The sequence below is a fragment of the Onychostoma macrolepis genome, chromosome 03 (assembly GCF_012432095.1).
Source record: "Onychostoma macrolepis isolate SWU-2019 chromosome 03, ASM1243209v1, whole genome shotgun sequence".
Taxonomy (NCBI): Eukaryota; Metazoa; Chordata; class Actinopteri; order Cypriniformes; family Cyprinidae; genus Onychostoma; species Onychostoma macrolepis.
In genome coordinates this window covers 53587892-53606138 of record NC_081157.1, presented here as the reverse complement: position 1 = coordinate 53606138, position 18247 = coordinate 53587892, and the positions used below count along the sequence as shown (strand labels likewise).

Genomic DNA, 18247 nt, shown 5'->3' with positions numbered 1-18247 from the left:
GAGGTAATTGAGTACCGTACATGTATAAAGAGGTAATTGAGTACCGTACATGTATAAAGAGGTAATTGAGTACCGTACATGTATAAAGAGGTAATTGAGTACCGTACATGTATAAGGAGGTAATTGAGTACCGTACATGTATAAGGAGGTAATTGAGTACCGTGCGTGTGTAAAGAGGTGATTGAGTACCGTGCGTGTGTAAAGAGGTAATTGAGTACCGTACATGTGTAAAGAGGTAATTGAGTACCGTACATGTATAAAGAGGTAATTGAGTACCGTACATGTATAAAGAGGTAATTGAGTACCGTACATGTATAAAGAGGTAATTGAGTACCGTACATGTATAAAGAGGTAATTGAGTACTGTACATGTATAAGGAGGTAATTGAGTACTGTACATGTATAAAGAGGTAATTGAGTACCGTACATGTATAAAGAGGTAATTGAGTACCGTACATGTATAAAGAGGTAATTGAGTACTGTACATGTATAAAGAGGTAATTGAGTACCGTACATGTATAAAGAGGTAATTGAGTACGTACATGTATAAGGAGGTAATTGAGTACCGTACATGTATAAGGAGGTAATTGAGTACCGTGCGTGTGTAAAGAGGTGATTGAGTACCGTCACGTGTATAAAGAGGTAATTGAGTACCGTACATGTATAAAGAGGTAATTGAGCACCGTACATGTATAAAGAGGTAATTGAGTACCGTACATGTATAAAGAGGTAATTGAGTACCGTACATGTATAAAGAGGTAATTGAGTACTGTACATGTATAAAGAGGTAATTGAGTACCGTACATGTATAAAGAGGTAATTGAGTACCGTACATGTATAAAGAGGTGATTGAGTACCGTACATGTATAAAGAGGTGATTGAGTACCGTACGTGTATAAAGAGGTAATTGAGTATGGCTCTTGTGTTCTGAGTATAGGGTTGTAACTGTATGAGATTTTCACAGTATGATAATCATCTCAGAAAATATCACGGTTTCACGGTATGTATTAAACAATAATTCTTATCAGTAACAATGACTCTTAAAAGAATAAGAACAAGTTATCTGAGTGAACAAATCCTTTATTGCAACAAACTTGAAACCATTTTAATGGACTCTATGCACGTTTCCCCTCCACTGAACGAAGATCCTGTGCCTGTGGACCTCCAGCATGAGGAGCATGATTATTGTTCATTTCCCGTTCCTGCGGCTGTCGATCTTTCTTTAGATCAGACTGAAGATCTCCGAAAGGAAGTGGAACAACTGAGGAAACAGGTGGAAGAACTGTCTGTCCGTCACAGATTTTGCTTGGGCAGATTTGCTGCATCAGACGATGACATACGGTTCTACACTAGGTAAGATTTAAAACGTATAAAGTGGTGATCGACTGCACAGAGCTGCGGTGCCAAACTCCGTCCTCTCTCCTGCTTCAAAGTGAAGTGTTCTCCTCTTATAAATCCCACTGCACCTTCAAGGGGTTAATTGGCATGGCACCACATGGCGCAGTCACCTTTGTGTCATCCCTGTATGCAGGATCCATCAGTGAGCTTCTCAAGCAGTCTGGGATTGTGTCTCTGCTGAAACCTGACATGGCTATTATGGTCGACAAAGGTTTTCTCGTGGACGACTGTGTGCCATGCAAAGTCTACAGACCTGCTTACCTGTCAAAAAGAGAACAGATGTCGGCTGATGAGGTAAAGGAAACTCAATCCATTGCTCGACTGAGGGTCCATGTTGAGCGTCTCATCCGCAGGGTGAAACAACACAAGCTGTTTGATACAGTCATCCCTCTTTCCATCACAGGGAGCATCAACCAGCTATACACTGTTGCTTGCCTCCTTGTGAACTACCAGAATGGCCCTTTGGTAAAAGCATGGGCAAAGGATTAAAGACTAGACAAGACACTTGCTGTAGGGGACAGAACAATTTGAATTTATTTGTAGAGAATATAAATGATTAAAGGTAAACAATTTTAATAATGTGTCTGTAAATAAATAACTTTGATACAGCATTTCTGTAAACATGTAAATATAAATAACTGAGTGTTTCTGTAAACATGTAAATATAAATAACTGAGTGTTTCTGTAAACATGTAAATATAAATAACTGAGTGTTTCTGTAAACATGTAAATATAAATAACTTTGATAGTGTTTCTGAAAATGTGTAACTAAATAACTTTTTTACAATGTAAATCAACTTGAATTTCTTTTTTTTTTCTTTTACATGTTTAAGGATCTTGGCAGGTAGAAATAAAAAAAGAAATGGTCAGCCCTCTCTCTAATAGTTTTAAACATTCTACAGTCTTTGTAGATGCGCTGGATCATCATGTCATCCTGTGCGTACACCACAAAATCAGTCCAATCCCGAGATCAGCATCTGACCTTGCACTTGCCAGTAATAAGCATGCTGTTGTTTTAGCTCTGGTGTGCCATTCTGCAGCTTCAGGTAAGGGCAGTCAACATAACTTTTTAGATTTGGGCACTTTATCTCCAAAAGGCCAAAAACCTGGTGCTCTGTGGGGTCGTAAACGATACCATCAGGAGAGGAGCCAAGCCAAGGTGCATCTGGGTGAATTAAGAATCCACAAGGGTAAAGTTCACTCCACGCAACAGACAGTATTCCTCCACCGCTGCAGATTCCAGTTCAAGGCCTCTCTTCATGTCTGCTGTCTGGCGAGTTCCCTTGTGGATTCTTTCAGCCAAGTGTTCAGCAGAGCTCTGCCCCCGTACATGGCAAATGAAAGTGAATAGTGACTGAAACAGCCAAGCTGCCTAATATATGTTTTTGTGTTAAAAGTAATATGGGCTTGGAATGACATGAGAGCGAGTAAATGCCATGACTTTGTAAACTCTCTCTTTGTCCATATAGTAAACAATCTTAAACAATCCCATATTATACTTCTACATTAAGTAACTGATTGCACTGTGCACCTTAAGCCATCAGCGAGTTTCCTTTCTTTAGGTCGTGCAGATATAACCACCATCCCACTGACAGGACCTGGCTGGACTCCCTAGGAATACCAATAGTCACTTTAGTATGAACCAGTGTTTGCCAGACTTGTTCCTGGAGGCCCACCAACAGTGCATGTCATCTGACTAATCTGACACACAAGTTTTAGGTCTTTTAAAGAGCAATGAGTTGAATTTAAAACAAGGTCTGTGTGCCTCCAGGAATGATGTTAGGAAAGCAATCATTTAATATAATTCATTCTAAAAAGTTTAGAAAATTCACTTAAACTTACCATTGTTCGTGGTTTGTGCCCGCTCTGCTCAGTTTCAGTACAGCTGCGAACTGGAGGAACTGCACTGATGCCAAGCTGAGAGTAATGTGCAGTCTGGTACAATAGTGCAACAATATGGTTGCACAGTGCTGTGCCAGCAACACAGGAACAGCTACACTGGGACAGTATGACAGGTTTGGAGTCCTTTAATGTAATCTGTAAAGATAATTAAACAATGACATAGTAAATGGATGGCCCCAAATGAAACAAATATCTATCTATCTATTTATCTATATAAATAAATAAATCTATCTATCTATATATATAACAATCTTTCAAAATCAGTATCTTTCTTTTAAAGTGCTAAATTTATTTACTGAATAGACTTATGTCTGCATTTCTAAACGTACTGTATAAATTAATAGAAATTTAAAAAAAAGTTTAGGAAATTGAAACATTTTAAAAGATGAACAATAAATCCATCCTTTATTTCTCTAGTTTTGTCTCCCTACTCTCAAACTATGTGGCTTCTCTGTCTTCCTCAAACATACAATTTGAAGCCCTTCTCCTTTTTACTTGAAGGAGTGACCGATGCTAATCTTACAATTCGATTGACATCGTTCACTGTAATCCGTGGAAGTTCTTGCAAGCAGCGAGTGTAAACCGCCATGCTGAGAGCGCTCATTGAAACGGTAGGGAAAAACTGCTTCCGCCGCAGCACCGGAAGTTGCGGAGCAACTGACATGAAACGCGGAAGTAGTCGTGCATCGAGTCCATTAAGGAATTGAATTCTACCTTCTGAAAAATAAATAAATAAATGTAAAAAAAACAAAAAAAAACTATAACACTTATGTAGATCTATATCACACTTTAACATTTAATTAATGTTTTAAAATGTCATCAAATGAACATTTAACAACTTTTATTTTTGGGAAAGTGCTGCACAACAGAGGGGGGGGGGGGGGTAAATTGACACATCGGGGCTAAATTAATCGTCTTCATTTATTTATGTCTACAAATTTTAATGTATGGTTTTTAAAACAGCTTAAGTTTTCATGCTCTCCTCCAAATTGACATTAGGAACTACTTTGTTTTTTAGGGAACCATATATATTTAAGGTTGGAATACAATACATAATGCCATATTTATTAATATTAATAATATGACAGTATTGTAGTTAATATAATGTAATGTAGGGGGAAACCTGCCCATACCCAGCTAGGAAAAAATAATGATAAAAGAACTAATGTTAATTTACTAAAGTGTTATTCAGGAACTGTGAATAAATTACAGCAAAACTTACTGCAAAATAATGATAATAATAATAATATCATGGCTATAATAGCATCCTCAGCAAACCTTAAAGTTGGATTAATATGTATGTACAGTACTGGTCAAACGTTTGGACATATTACAGTTTAATGTTTTTAATCAAAAATAGCATACAGAAAATAAAAAAGTAATATGGTGAAATACAAAATTAATTAAATAAATATTTAATATTTAAATTAATTTTTAAAATTAATGTATTTGTATTATTTAGTATAAATATTTTTATTTAAATTAATTAAATGTTTTAAAATAAAAATATTTTGTAACAATACCGTTCAAAAGTTTGCAATTCAGTGGGTCAATATATATATATTTTTTAAGAAATTAATACTTTTATTCAAAAGGGTGTGTTAAATTGATGCTTAAAATTCAGCTATGACTCAAAGAAATGGATAGTTTAACGTATGGCAACTTGTGTCTAAACTTTTGACTGGTACTACGCAAGTAAAACTATACACATTTTATTGGGGGTGGGGGGCCTCCAAATATCTAGAACCGGCCCTGGACAAAACGTTGTACTTTTTGTACACTTTTTAAGGCTTCAACGATATAATTTGGAGGACATCTGCTTTACTTATATTAATGCTTAAATGTGTAAATTACCGTATTGACCCAAATATTTTTTTCTTGGAAATGCATCTGAAAAAACGCGGTCATCTTATATTCAGGGTCTAGACTTTGACATGTCAATAATACACCCACAACAATAGGTGGCGCCAGACACGCATAAAACGAGTGTGCCATGAAATATGTAATGTAATGTGTGTTGTAAAGATCGCGAGTGAAAACAAAAGAAAAAGAAAAGCTTACACTAGTTTTAGTCTTCACTAAAAATATATAAACGTTGTACATTTTACCAGGAGCTGGAAAAAAAAGAGTTTGTCATGTTAGAAAAAGTTATCAAAAGGGGAAAAAATATATATATTTCAATAGACCAAACCATAAGGGCTATTGTGGACCCGACACGTCCGGACATGTCAAATTTCTATGTTTTATTCACATTTATTTGTATTTGTATCACAGAAAATTAAAGTTTCTACATTATATTTAGAACCTTTAATATTTATATTTACATAATATTAATGAATTTTATATGGTTTCATCCCCTAAACCTACCCATCACAGTAAATCTTCATTTTTAAAAAAATATATTTTCATAAACATCATTTAGTATCATTTAATTTAAAAAAGCTAATTTATTTACATGTTTTTATTTAATTTAAAAAAGTTATGCTCATGGGTGCAATCATCTGGAGTATTACTACACTCCATAGACAAAATAATTTTTTACTGTACGCCTACCAGAATTCTGCATACAACTATTTTTAATGAAATATTGTTCTTAAGCGATCTGAATTATGAGGACTCAAGAAGTTTCATCATAAATCGCAAAACACAAACATGTACATTCATTATGCTAACATATTATTTTAACTCAGTTTGTACTGAATACACTATAATCAGACTTTAATCTTTAATATATTTTTAAGATACTGAAAAACACAAATGTCAAAACTTCTTCAGTGCTCCAGCGATTATATGTAATACGCTGTATAAAAATAAACATTTCAAGCTAAAAAGAGACTCAAGTAACAAACTTGTTTTATTTTTATTAAGTAAAAAACATGATATAGCAAAGCAAACCATTTATCACACATTTTAAACAAGTATTTTAGTTTTTCACTAACCACGCATAAATGCTGTTTTCTCAAAAACACAAACATGTATGTTCATGCTGTTGGCATATTATTGTAACCCAGTTTATGCTGAATACAGTATAATCAGACTTTAGCCATTAATATGATTTTAAGAGTCTAAAAAACACCAATGTCAGGGACATGACAAAATTTCTACAGGGGACCCCAAAACCCCTCAGACCCCGAGGGTTAAAAAAGGTGGTAATACATATTTAATTATATATGATAGCATGTCACAAAGGAAAATCATTCATCATACATTTTAAACACACATTCAGCATTTATTTAAGTTTATTGAAACTTATAAAACACAATTTTCTTCTTTTAAAGATGTTAATAAATAAGTTTGATTATATGTAACATACTATATAAAAATAAGCATTTACAAGTCTTAGGCGATAATAAAATGTCTTACATTTTTTCTGTGAACAATGATGTCCATTCTGTGAATTAAAGATTTCCAAAATAAAATAAAAATGTTATAAAGTTATAAACAATATTAAATATGAACAAACCTCGCAGCTCCTCTTTTGATGGTAATCTCCCATCTGCTTCAGACCCTGACAGACAAGGGAGGGTGAGGATCAAGTTACAGACCAGATGATCTGAGATGTTATTCTGTTAACCTATTTTTATTTTTCCAGAGTGAACGAAGACATCTTAAAAAATGTATTATTATTATTAAAGTATCATCTTAAGAGTGTAAATAAGACCTTTCAAACTTAAAAGATTGTTTAGACAAAATCTTAAAGGTTTTAAAAAATATGTGTAGAACCTTAGTGAACAGACACAAAAATAATTGCAGGACAGCACATTCCTTAGCAGAATCTAATCTAAGGAGCCTCCTCTCGGCTACGCTGTGGTCGTAAAATTAATGAATGACCAACACAACGCCCAATTGTCTGACCCCTGCCATGCTCTGCTTATCATCTCATGAGACCCATAAAACAATGATAGATTTGAGGAAAGAAGGACCGCGATATCTGGAGGGATTTAAAACAGAACTTCAGCGTTGTTCCTGACTGACTTCGGCATAAATAACAATCTAAAGAACTGCTTATCTGGAGACGTTCCAGAAACAGATGGTTTGCGATAAACTACTAATCTGATAAACACAAACGACTGACTTATAGCTCCGTCTGAGCTAAGAAAATCACCTTTTTCTTTTCTTTAATGGACAAAGAAACTCAAACCTGCATGAAGATTTCTTAAAAGGACAATCATTTAAAGTGTTGGAGCAATATGCTTACTAATAATTGTGTTTTATGCCCTTTTTGTGCGTGATGTGTGTTAATTTTAATCTTTAAGTTGTAACCCTTTTTGTTCTAGAAGGAAAAGCTATCAACGTGTGTGAAAGTTGAGTTTGGTTTCGTATGAATGGTCATGATAAATGCAACAGTTCGGTGTGAATTATATGCCAGATTCCACACATGCCTCCAAAGTTCTGACCAAAGAAACTTTAACACCTGAAGAACTCTAAAAGAACTTCAAAGCGTTGCCAGGAAGCCAACCACTCACAGCAGGGCTTTCCCAGTGACATCACGCAACGACGACCTCAGTGGCCAATCCGCAGCCCCAGAGGTTCCCTTCGACCACGTGGAGACACGCGAGGAAAACAACAGATCGCCTGTCAACTCAACTCAGAGCAAGTAACAACTATCTTCATGTCTCACTGAGCTGGTCTTAATCTTTAAAATTAAAGATAAGGTTCTCTGCTCGTGACCTGCCTGGGTAGATCTTTCTGAAATAGCAAAAGAGTGCTAGACTTACTTTCTTCAAACTGCAATGATTCATTTCCTGAACGTTATATGTGTATGTATGTGTGTTTTGTTTTATTCAACAGTACCTGTTCAAATTTTAGTTTATCATTTTAAAATAAAATTGCACTTTTTATTTTTATTAAGTAAAAACATGATATAGCAAAGCAAACCATTTATCACACATTTTAAACAAGTATTTTAGTTTTTCACTAACCACGCATAAATGCTGTTTTCTCAAAAACACAAACATGTATGTTCATGCTGTTGGCATATTATTGTAACCCAGTTTATGCTGAATACAGTATAATCAGACTTTAGCCATTAATATGATTTTAAGAGTCTAAAAAACACCAATGTCAGGGACATGACAAAATTTCTACAGGGGACCCCAAAACCCCTCAGACCCCGAGGGTTAAAAAAGGTGGTAATACATATTTAATTATATATGATAGCATGTCACAAAGGAAAATCATTCATCATACATTTTAAACACACATTCAGCATTTATTTAAGTTTATTGAAACTTATAAAACACAATTTTCTTCTTTTAAAGATGTTAATAAATAAGTTTGATTATATGTAACATACTATATAAAAATAAGCATTTACAAGTCTTAGGCGATAATAAAATGTCTTACATTTTTTCTGTGAACAATGATGTCCATTCTGTGAATTAAAGATTTCCAAAATAAAATAAAAATGTTATAAAGTTATAAACAATATTAAATATGAACAAACCTCGCAGCTCCTCTTTTGATGGTAATCTCCCATCTGCTTCAGACCCTGGCAGACAAGGGAGGGTGAGGATCGAGTTACAGACCAGATGATCTGAGATGTTATTCTGTTAACCTATTTTTTTTTTTCCAGAGTGAACGAAGACATCTTAAAAAATGTATTATTATTATTAAAGTATCATCTTAAGAGTGTAAATAAGACCTTTCAAACTTAAAAGATTGTTTAGACAAAATCTTAAAGGTTTTAAAAAATATGTGTAGAACCTTAGTGAACAGACACAAAAATAATTGCAGGACAGCACATTCCTTAGCAGAATCTAATCTAAGGAGCCTCCTCTCGGCTACGCTGTGGTCGTAAAATTAATGAATGACCAACACAACGCCCAATTGTCTGACCCCTGCCATGCTCTGCTTATCATCTCATGAGACCCATAAAACAATGATAGATTTGAGGAAAGAAGGACCGCGATATCTGGAGGGATTTAAAACAGAACTTCAGCGTTGTTCCTGACTGACTTCGGCATAAATAACAATCTAAAGAACAGATGGCTTGCGATAAACTACTAATCTGATAAACACAAACGACTGACTTATAGCTCCGTCTGAGCTAAGAAAATCACCTTTTTCCTTTCTTTAATGGACAAAGAAACTCAAACCTGCATGAAGATTTCTTAAAAGGACAATCATTTAAAGTGTTGGAGCAATATGCTTACTAATAATTGTGTTTTATGCCCTTTTTGTGCGTGATGTGTGTTAATTTTAATCTTTAAGTTGTAACCCTTTTTGTTCTAGAAGGAAAAGCTATCAACGTGTGTGAAAGTTGAGTTTGGTTTCGTATGAATGGTCATGATAAATGCAACAGTTCGGTGTGAATTATATGCCAGATTCCACACATGCCTCCAAAGTTCTGACCAAAGAAACTTTAACACCTGAAGAACTCTAAAAGAACTTCAAAGCGTTGCCAGGAAGCCAACCACTCACAGCAGGGCTTTCCCAGTGACATCACGCAACGACGACCTCAGTGGCCAATCCGCAGCCCCAGAGGTTCCCTGCGACCACGTGGAGACACGCGAGGAAAACAACAGATCGCCTGTCAACTCAACTCAGAGCAAGTAACAACTATCTTCATGTCTCACTGAGCTGGTCTTAATCTTTAAAATTAAAGATAAGGTTCTCTGCTCGTGACCTGCCTGGGTAGATCTTTCTGAAATAGCAAAAGAGTGCTAGACTTACTTTCTTCAAACTGCAATGATTCATTTCCTGAACGTTATATGTGTATGTATGTGTGTTTTGTTTTATTTAGTTTAGTTCCTGTATCCTAGGTTAGTAGAATAGCAAATAAACTCTCATGTCATTTATAAAGAATGGTCTAGTGCTGTGATTTTCAAGTTTGAAACTATCTGCCAAAGATCACGTTACCTAACAATTTACCCAACCAATTCTGTATTATTATCGAGGCCACGAAATAAACAGAATTGCTAAGATATACTGATTTTAACGATTCGCTGGATGATCGTTGATAAGGTATAAATAATGAAGATTTAATTAATATCAATTCAATCAAACAAATCTTAATTTTAAGATTTAATTCAATTTAAAAGCTGAAATAAAAGCTTAAATCAAGAGCTAATCCTTACATATTTTACTTATCTGTTTGCAAATTGAACCTTAATTGTGATTTTTATTCAACAGTACCTGTTCAAATTTTAGTTTATCATTTTAAAATAAAATTGCACTTTTTTTATTTTTATTTCAAAGCATTTTCCCGCTTAAAAGGCTAAATAAAAAGTTTCCATATCTTAGACTATTACTAGGGTGAGTCTGTGATCTAGTTCTACATTTATGTAGTTGTAAATCAGACTTTCGGGTCCTAGAGATTTTATGACTTTTGTAGGCACCAACCCTTTCCCCCATAAAGCTCATTTAAAATATTTAAATCAGCTACAGACATGTCACCATGACGCGCATTCTTTGGATTACACGCTTGAATTAAGCAGCACATGTGAGGAGCATCTTCTGTGGATCAATGGCTCTCCTGAGAATATTTAATTGCGCTTAAAAAAAAACACAGAACAAGCTAAATGAAAAAGATGTCTGGCGGTAGAAAATACCTACGTTGTTAAAACCTATATACAATATGCTTTTGTTGTTAAGGCTGCTTATTAATAGTGGTGATACTTTTAAGTTTTAAGGGTTTACAAGTCTCATAGAGCTATATTATTTTAATTAATTTATTACTTTTCTTATTTTTACAAAGATTCAATTCATTCCTATATTACAAAAGAAATCATAGGGAAAATAGGGAATGCCAACTCCAAACAGATCCACCCACCTTAACACATTTTTTTTTTTCCCCGCAAATTAATTGTTTGATAAGGTTTGACCCCAACTTCTTACCGTCATCGCAGTGCGGAAGAGTCATTCCACAAAACCGGTACGATTGACAGCCCTAGTTTTTACACAAATCTGTATGAAGCCGAAACAGATTTTGATGAACCAATTTGTAAGCAGTATTTAGATAAATTGGAATTACCTCGGATCTCACAGGTGGATAAAGTATCTTTGGAGGCCCCATTAAGTTTGGAGGAGCTTCACGTCTCTCTAAAAAGCCTTCAAAAGGGCAAATTGCCGGGTCTAGATGCTCTCCCCCCCGGAATTATATTTAGAAATTTTGGATTTGGTAGGAACACTTATGCTTAATTCATTTAATTTTGCAATTGAACATTGTGTATTTCATAGAGGTCAAAAAAACATCATTGATATCATTACTTCTTAAAAAAGGGAAAGATGCATAAGATTGTTCCAACTACAGACCGATATCACTTATCCTATGTGATCTAAAAGTCTATGCTAAAGTTGCTTCTCGTATGGAGAAGGTAATTCATAGTTTGATCAAGGAGGACCAAACCGGTTTTATCAAGGGGCGCAATGCGTCTGACAATATGCGTCGACTTTTTCATATTCTTGACTTTGCAGTCTCTCATCCGAGCCCATATGCGTTTTTTTCACTTGATGCAGAAAAAGTATTTGACAGGCTTGAGTGGAATTATATGTGGGCAGTTCTGCAATGTTTCGGCTTTCGGCTTCCTTTACAGCAGGGAACGAGGCAGGGATATCCACTTTCCCCCTTATTGTTTTGTTTATCTCTTAGCACAAGCCATCAGGAAATCTGAAGTATCGATTAAGATTCATGATCATAATCATAGTATTTCATTGTACGCTGATGATATTATTCTATATTTAGACCACTTTGATGTGTCAGTCTCTAGTATAATTAAGGAATTTGATCATTTTAGTAGCTTATCAGGATACAAAATAAATTGGAGCAAATCTGCTTTAATGCCAATTAACAATGTTAAAGTTAATTCTTCTATAATCTTTCATCTATTTGGGCATTACCATATTAGACAATTTTAATAGTATTCTAGTTAAGGTCAAAAATGACATGCAAAGATGGAAGAATTTTAAAGTCTTTCTTCAAGGAAGAATCTCCACAGTTAAGGTGAATTTGTTACCTTGGTTTAACTTTCTTTTCTCTATGCTACCACTTTCCCCCCTCCAGGGTACTTTAAGGAAATCAACTCCATAATTTCTAATTTTATCTGGAATGATAAATGCCCCAGAATCAAACTTACCACATTACAAGATCCTAATCGCACAGGAGGACTGGCGGTACCAAATTTTGTTTCTTGGAGAGTGATTGAAGCTGACAAGGTTAAACCAAATAGACTCCAAGATATGTTATTTACTGGCACAGGAAAAAAGGGGATAATTATAAATTTGGTCCGGTTGTGGCTAATTTTATTAAAATCTGGAAAACGGTTGAACGTCTGATAGGAGGACCCTTCAAATTTTGTAACGGTACACCTTTATGGCATAATTTTAATTTTGTATGCGGAAATCGTCCATTTGTCCAACCCTCTTGGTCCTCTTTAGGTGTAAACACGTGCGGTGATATATATGATAAGCAGGGCCTCTGTTCATTTCAGACATTAAGAACTAAATTTTGTTTATCAGCATCCGCATATTTTGTCTTTCTTCAATTCCGTTCTGCTCTCAAAGCGTATGGAGTTCCTTGGGCATCTCCCATCTCCTCTCATCCTATGCGGGATTGGATTGCACCATCTTCTGGTCAGCCATCTGTTTCGTTAATATATATAATATAATTATTGATTGCATTACAAAACCTCTTTCTATTAAATCTATTTGGAATAGGGAATTATCTGACCTTAATTTATCTGTCGACTTGGAGAAAGTGTGGTCTAACCTCAGCTTAACATCTAAAAACTTGGCTCATCATCTTATTCACTTCAAAGTCATTAATAGAGCATACATAACTCCTTACAAAAGACTCTAAATTAAACTACAACTAAATTTTAACTGCCGTATATGTAATACTGCATCATCGGGTACTTTTCTGCATATGTTTTGGGAATGTCCTATCGTCATTAATCTAAGGACACATGTAAACCTGGTTTTATACTCCTTGCTTGTCTTCTTAACGATGATTCTGGTCTCTGTATAAGCTTAATACAAAAGAGAATGATGTTTGCTGGTTTTACGGCTGTGAAGAAGACAATAATACAGAACTGGTTTACACGGCACATGTGTGCAAAAACATATTGGATCCATAGCCTCCTGAAAATAGTGACTTGTGAATGTACAACAGCGTGAATTAATGGGGCCAAGCCCTCTACTATTGATGCTTGGCAGTGTTTTTTTTTTTTTTAACATACTTGATTATATAAAGGAATGACTTTTGTTTTTTTTCTTTTTCCCCTCCCTCTCTCTCTCCCATTTGACTGGACTCTTTAAAGTATTGATTATATGTCTGTTGTTTTGTGTAATTTTTTTTTTTTTATTTTTTTTGAATGGATGTTGTATGGAAAAAAAATAAAAAACAATAAAAAGTTGATAATAAAATATCTTAAATTGTGTTCCAAGACAAACGAAGCTTTTGCGGGTTTGGATCGACATGGGGGTAAGTGATTAATGACAAAATTTTCATTTTGGGGTGGAGTGACCCTTTAAAACCTACCCCATTCCAGGACAAGGCATCCAGAGATTTTTGTATTAGAATAAATGCAAATAAAACATAAGAACTGAAGAAACATAAAGACAAAAACATGAGATTAAGACAACAGATAGCTTAACAGTGTGCTAGACATAGGATATTTTCACAAAAATGTATAATGCAAGTATCATAGTTTTTATCAGAGTAAAATATTACATAGGCCTATAATAATAAATGCTGACGATGTCACATAACAAAAGAGTCGTTTCATACTGAGTGTTATTGAATGAGTCCGAGTAAAACATGTCATTATGGTCGTGTTCTATTAAATGCATGTTAAAGGTGGCAACCGAGCTTGCGAAGGCAGTTCGTGCAGCATCATGCAAACTAATTCATGCACTCTGATCTCAGTACTGTATTTTACCAATAATATGCTGAGCAAATAATTATTTAATTAATTTCAAAATTGCTCCAAGGCTGGGTTCAAACTGGGTTAAACATGCAGCACTAGTCTGCTAGATTAAACTGATATACGAACAGTCACACAACAAGCACTCACTTTGTAAACCAAACGCTTTGTCTTAAACAGATGCGTGTGAATAACCTTGCAAAAATGATAAATTCTACACCCAACTGCATAAAACAATATGAATACTTATGGTGTAGGCTGATGTAGTGATGAAGGAATGCTGAAAGAGGATTGCAGCTGTGATTTTGATAGCAGGCCCGGAGAGTTTTCAATGAAAGTTAACGTGAGAATTCAGGCAAAAATATAATTTGGTGATTGAGACGTGAGTATTGACGCGACAGCTCGATGATGATGGGCATTCGGACTGATAGCGGACATGAACTTAAAAACCCTGCTAGCGTTTCACATTTTCTGCTATGAAATAGTACTATAAATAGTACTATAATAACTATAAAACATCATAGTAGGACGATCAAACAACCACAAACGCTACTGTTATATTAGTTTGTTGCACAATATTAACAGCGTGCATCATTAAAGTAATGTAATTTACGCAGTCGTTCACAGAAGTTTACATTTAAATTATGTCAGTAATTTTATGAAAAGTCGGGCTAAAGTTTTTAAGCAACAGTTTCCCTGACAAAGTAGGGAATGTCAGCGCCATCAACTGCGAAAAATGAAACCGAGAGTTCAGTGCTTATATACTCCAGCTGTCAAGCAGTGATTGGCCAGTGTTATGTTCCCAGTTAGTCTAGGGTTAGCAGAACCAGTAACAGAATAAAATGGTGATGTGTGGATGCAGCAAGGTTCAATTCCAACTCCGGTGTTTTAACAAATGTCAAGTCAACTCAATATCAAGAAAACAAGTCCTTTTATTTTAAAGATATGGGAAGATGTCAAGGCTTCAAGACGGGGCAAGGCCAAAATAACAAACAAAAAACCCTCTAACTACTAGGGAGAAACTAACTAAGCTAACACAAAGAAAAATAAACAAATACAATCAATACACTAACTCCCTAACTAGCATAAACAGGAGAAAAACAAGGTATAAAGAAAATGGCACCCGCCTCTCTACTAACATATTCCCAATAAATTAACAATAACTTCATAAATAACAAAGATTATCAGAAGAAGGTACAAACAAATGATAAATTCTAAACCAAACCAAATTTCTTATCTTAAGCATCAGTCACCACAAAAGTGTTAACACAATAACACTATAAATAAATCAATTCAACAACATATTCAATCAAAACAACTGCCGGTAATAAAGCTTGTGGGTTTGAGAACAGAAGCCTCCACACACACACCCCACACTGTGCAATGGTACAGCTTCTCCTCCTCCTGCAATCACATCAGATCACCAATCATTGGAATCAGGTGGCAGCCATTACCTCCTGCTTATGGGAAGTAAAGGGAGAGAGAGAGAGAGAAAAAAAACATTGTTCTTTGGGGAGGAACTCCATCTTTGAGTTGATCTGAATCTCAGTTGAATCTGCTGGTTTTGAAGATGAACTTTATTCAGTGTGAAAACTTTAGATAATGTTTATTTGTCATGTCGCTTGTAATGTCTGGTTAGAACAGATTTATCCAGATGATATTTTACTGCTTTATACATTGTCACATTTGGTGATGACACAAATCAGACCTGAAAGTGCTGGATTTGAAGATGACTGTGATTGTTTTTGTATGACTGTGTAGAGCAGATGAATTATTGAAACACTTCCCACATGCAGTGCAGTAATACGGTTTCTCTCCAGAGTGGATCCTCTCATGTGTTTTCAGATTTCCTGAATTACTGAATCTCTTGTCACAGTGTGAACACTTGTAAGGTTTCTCTCCAGTGTGAATCCTCTCATGTGTTTTCAGATTTGCTGACTGACTGAATCTCTGGTCGCAGTGTGAACACTTGTAAGGTTTCTCTCCAGTGTGAATCCTTTCATGCTGTTTTAAACGGCTCGCTGAAGTAAAAGTCTTCTCACACTCAAAGCACATGTACTCTCTCACAGCAGTGTGTATTTTCTGATGTTCTCTCAAACTTTGTACATGTGAAAAACTTTTTCCACACAAATAACATGAAGTCTTCTCCTTTGTATGAACTCCCAGGTGATTCATCAGGTATGAAGCTCTCAAAAATGTTTTCCCGCATTGATCACATGTGTACAGTTTCTCTCTAGTGTGGATGTTCATGTGATACTTAAGGGTTGATGATCGTGTGAAACTCTTCCCGCACTGATCACAAGTGAACGGTTTCACTCCAGTATGAACTCTCATGTGGTCCGTGAGGTTTCCGGTTTGTGCAAAACTCTTCCCGCACTGATCACATGTGTACGGTTTCTCTCCCGTGTGAATTATCTCGTGTCTTCTCAGGACTCCTGACTGACTGAATCTCTTGTCACATTGTGAACACTTGTAAGGTTTCTCTCCAGTGTGAATTATCTCGTGTCTTTTCAGGACTCTTGACTGACTGAATCTCTTGTCACATTGTGAACACTTGTATGGTTTCTCTCCAGTGTGAACTCTAATGTGAAACATAAGATCATATTTGCATGTCAAACTCTTTCCACACTGATTGTAGGTGAAAGATTTATTGGTTCTTGTTTTCTTTAAAATTATCTGTTTGCTTTGACAGCACCTCAAAGGTTTTTCTCCAGTTTTGAAGTGATTTTTTCCCTCAAATTCACTCAATTCTTCATTGTCCTCATTTTCTTTAATCAACTCTGAAATAAAAGCAAAAACAGTTCCTTTGTCAGTAACTCATAAAAAAGTATGAGATGTATGACAATTCAAAAATATTGAACCCTGGTGTAACAGTGGAAAATAGACAATTGCTATACACAATATTGATAATTTTGATGCAGTTTTATAAATACACCTAGTACATTATATATTTAGTCATTTAGAAGACGCTTTCATCCAAAGCAATATACAAATGATGACAATAGAAGCAATCAAAACCAACAAAAGAACAATAAAATGCAAGTGCAATGACAAGTCTCGGTTAGCCTAACGCTGGTTATTACACATATATATACACACACATATACAGTCGTGGCCAAAAATATCGGCACCCTTCGTACAACTCTGTCTGATCTGCAAACTACATTTCACACCAAAACACGTGAGAAGTAATAAGGAAATAACGCCAGAACCCATGTGCGTCAGCCCGTTGTTCTCAAGTGACTGAATTGTTACAAAACTGTAATAAAATGTTACAAAACTGCCTGGAAGTGGACGTGTGTCTATATCGTCCTAATGCACGGTGAGAAGGAGCTAGACCACAGCTAGAGAATTGCAGAAAATAGTTGAGTCTCGGGGTCAGAAAACCTTTAAAAAAAATTGTCAAACAGCACCTACATCACCACATGTTGTTTGGGAGGGCTTCAAGAAAAATGCTCCTCGATCATCCAAAAACAAACTCCAGCATATTCAGTTATCAGACACGACTGGAACTTCAAATGGGACTGGCTTCTATGCTCAGATGAAACAAAAAAAATGAGCTTTTTAGCAGCAAACACTCAAGATGGGTTTGGTGAACACAGGGATAAAAATATGAAATACTGCTGTATTTTTGATGTTGTGGGCCTATATTTCTGCTGGAGGTCCTGGACATCTTGTTTAGACGCATGGCATCATGGTTTCTATCAAATACCAACAGATAAAAAAAAAACAAAAACAACAAATGACTGACTATATTAGAAATCTTGGTCCCACTTTATATTAGGTGGCCTTAACTACTATGTACTTACATTTAAATTAATTATTTGGTACAATGCACTTATTGTGTACATACATGTTTTTACATTGTACTTATATTTTTAAAAATACCTATCTGTAGTTACATCTGTAATTCATTTCTGTAATTACATTTATAATTACACTGTTGACCCATCCCTTACACCTTAACCCACCCTTAAACCTACCCATATCACCAAACCTGTCCCTAACCTTACCTGTATCCCACCTCAAAGCAGCAAAAGTGTTTTGTAATACAATATGAACACAATAAGTACATTGAACTTA

The 18247-nt window shown here is 35.4% G+C and overlaps 1 protein-coding gene across 1 annotated transcript in view; it reads right to left on the bottom strand.

Annotated features, from left to right (window-relative positions):
- Positions 1 to 18247, bottom strand: part of LOC131535838 (zinc finger protein 658B-like) — a 175230-nt gene that overhangs the window by 145502 nt on the left and 11481 nt on the right. The window contains exons 3-4 of the mRNA XM_058768343.1: positions 16860 to 16944; positions 15946 to 16745 (exon numbers count right to left, since the gene is read on the bottom strand). Of these exons, the coding sequence (XP_058624326.1) occupies positions 15946 to 16745; positions 16860 to 16944 (885 nt within the window). The remainder of the gene's footprint in view (positions 1 to 15945; positions 16746 to 16859; positions 16945 to 18247) is intronic.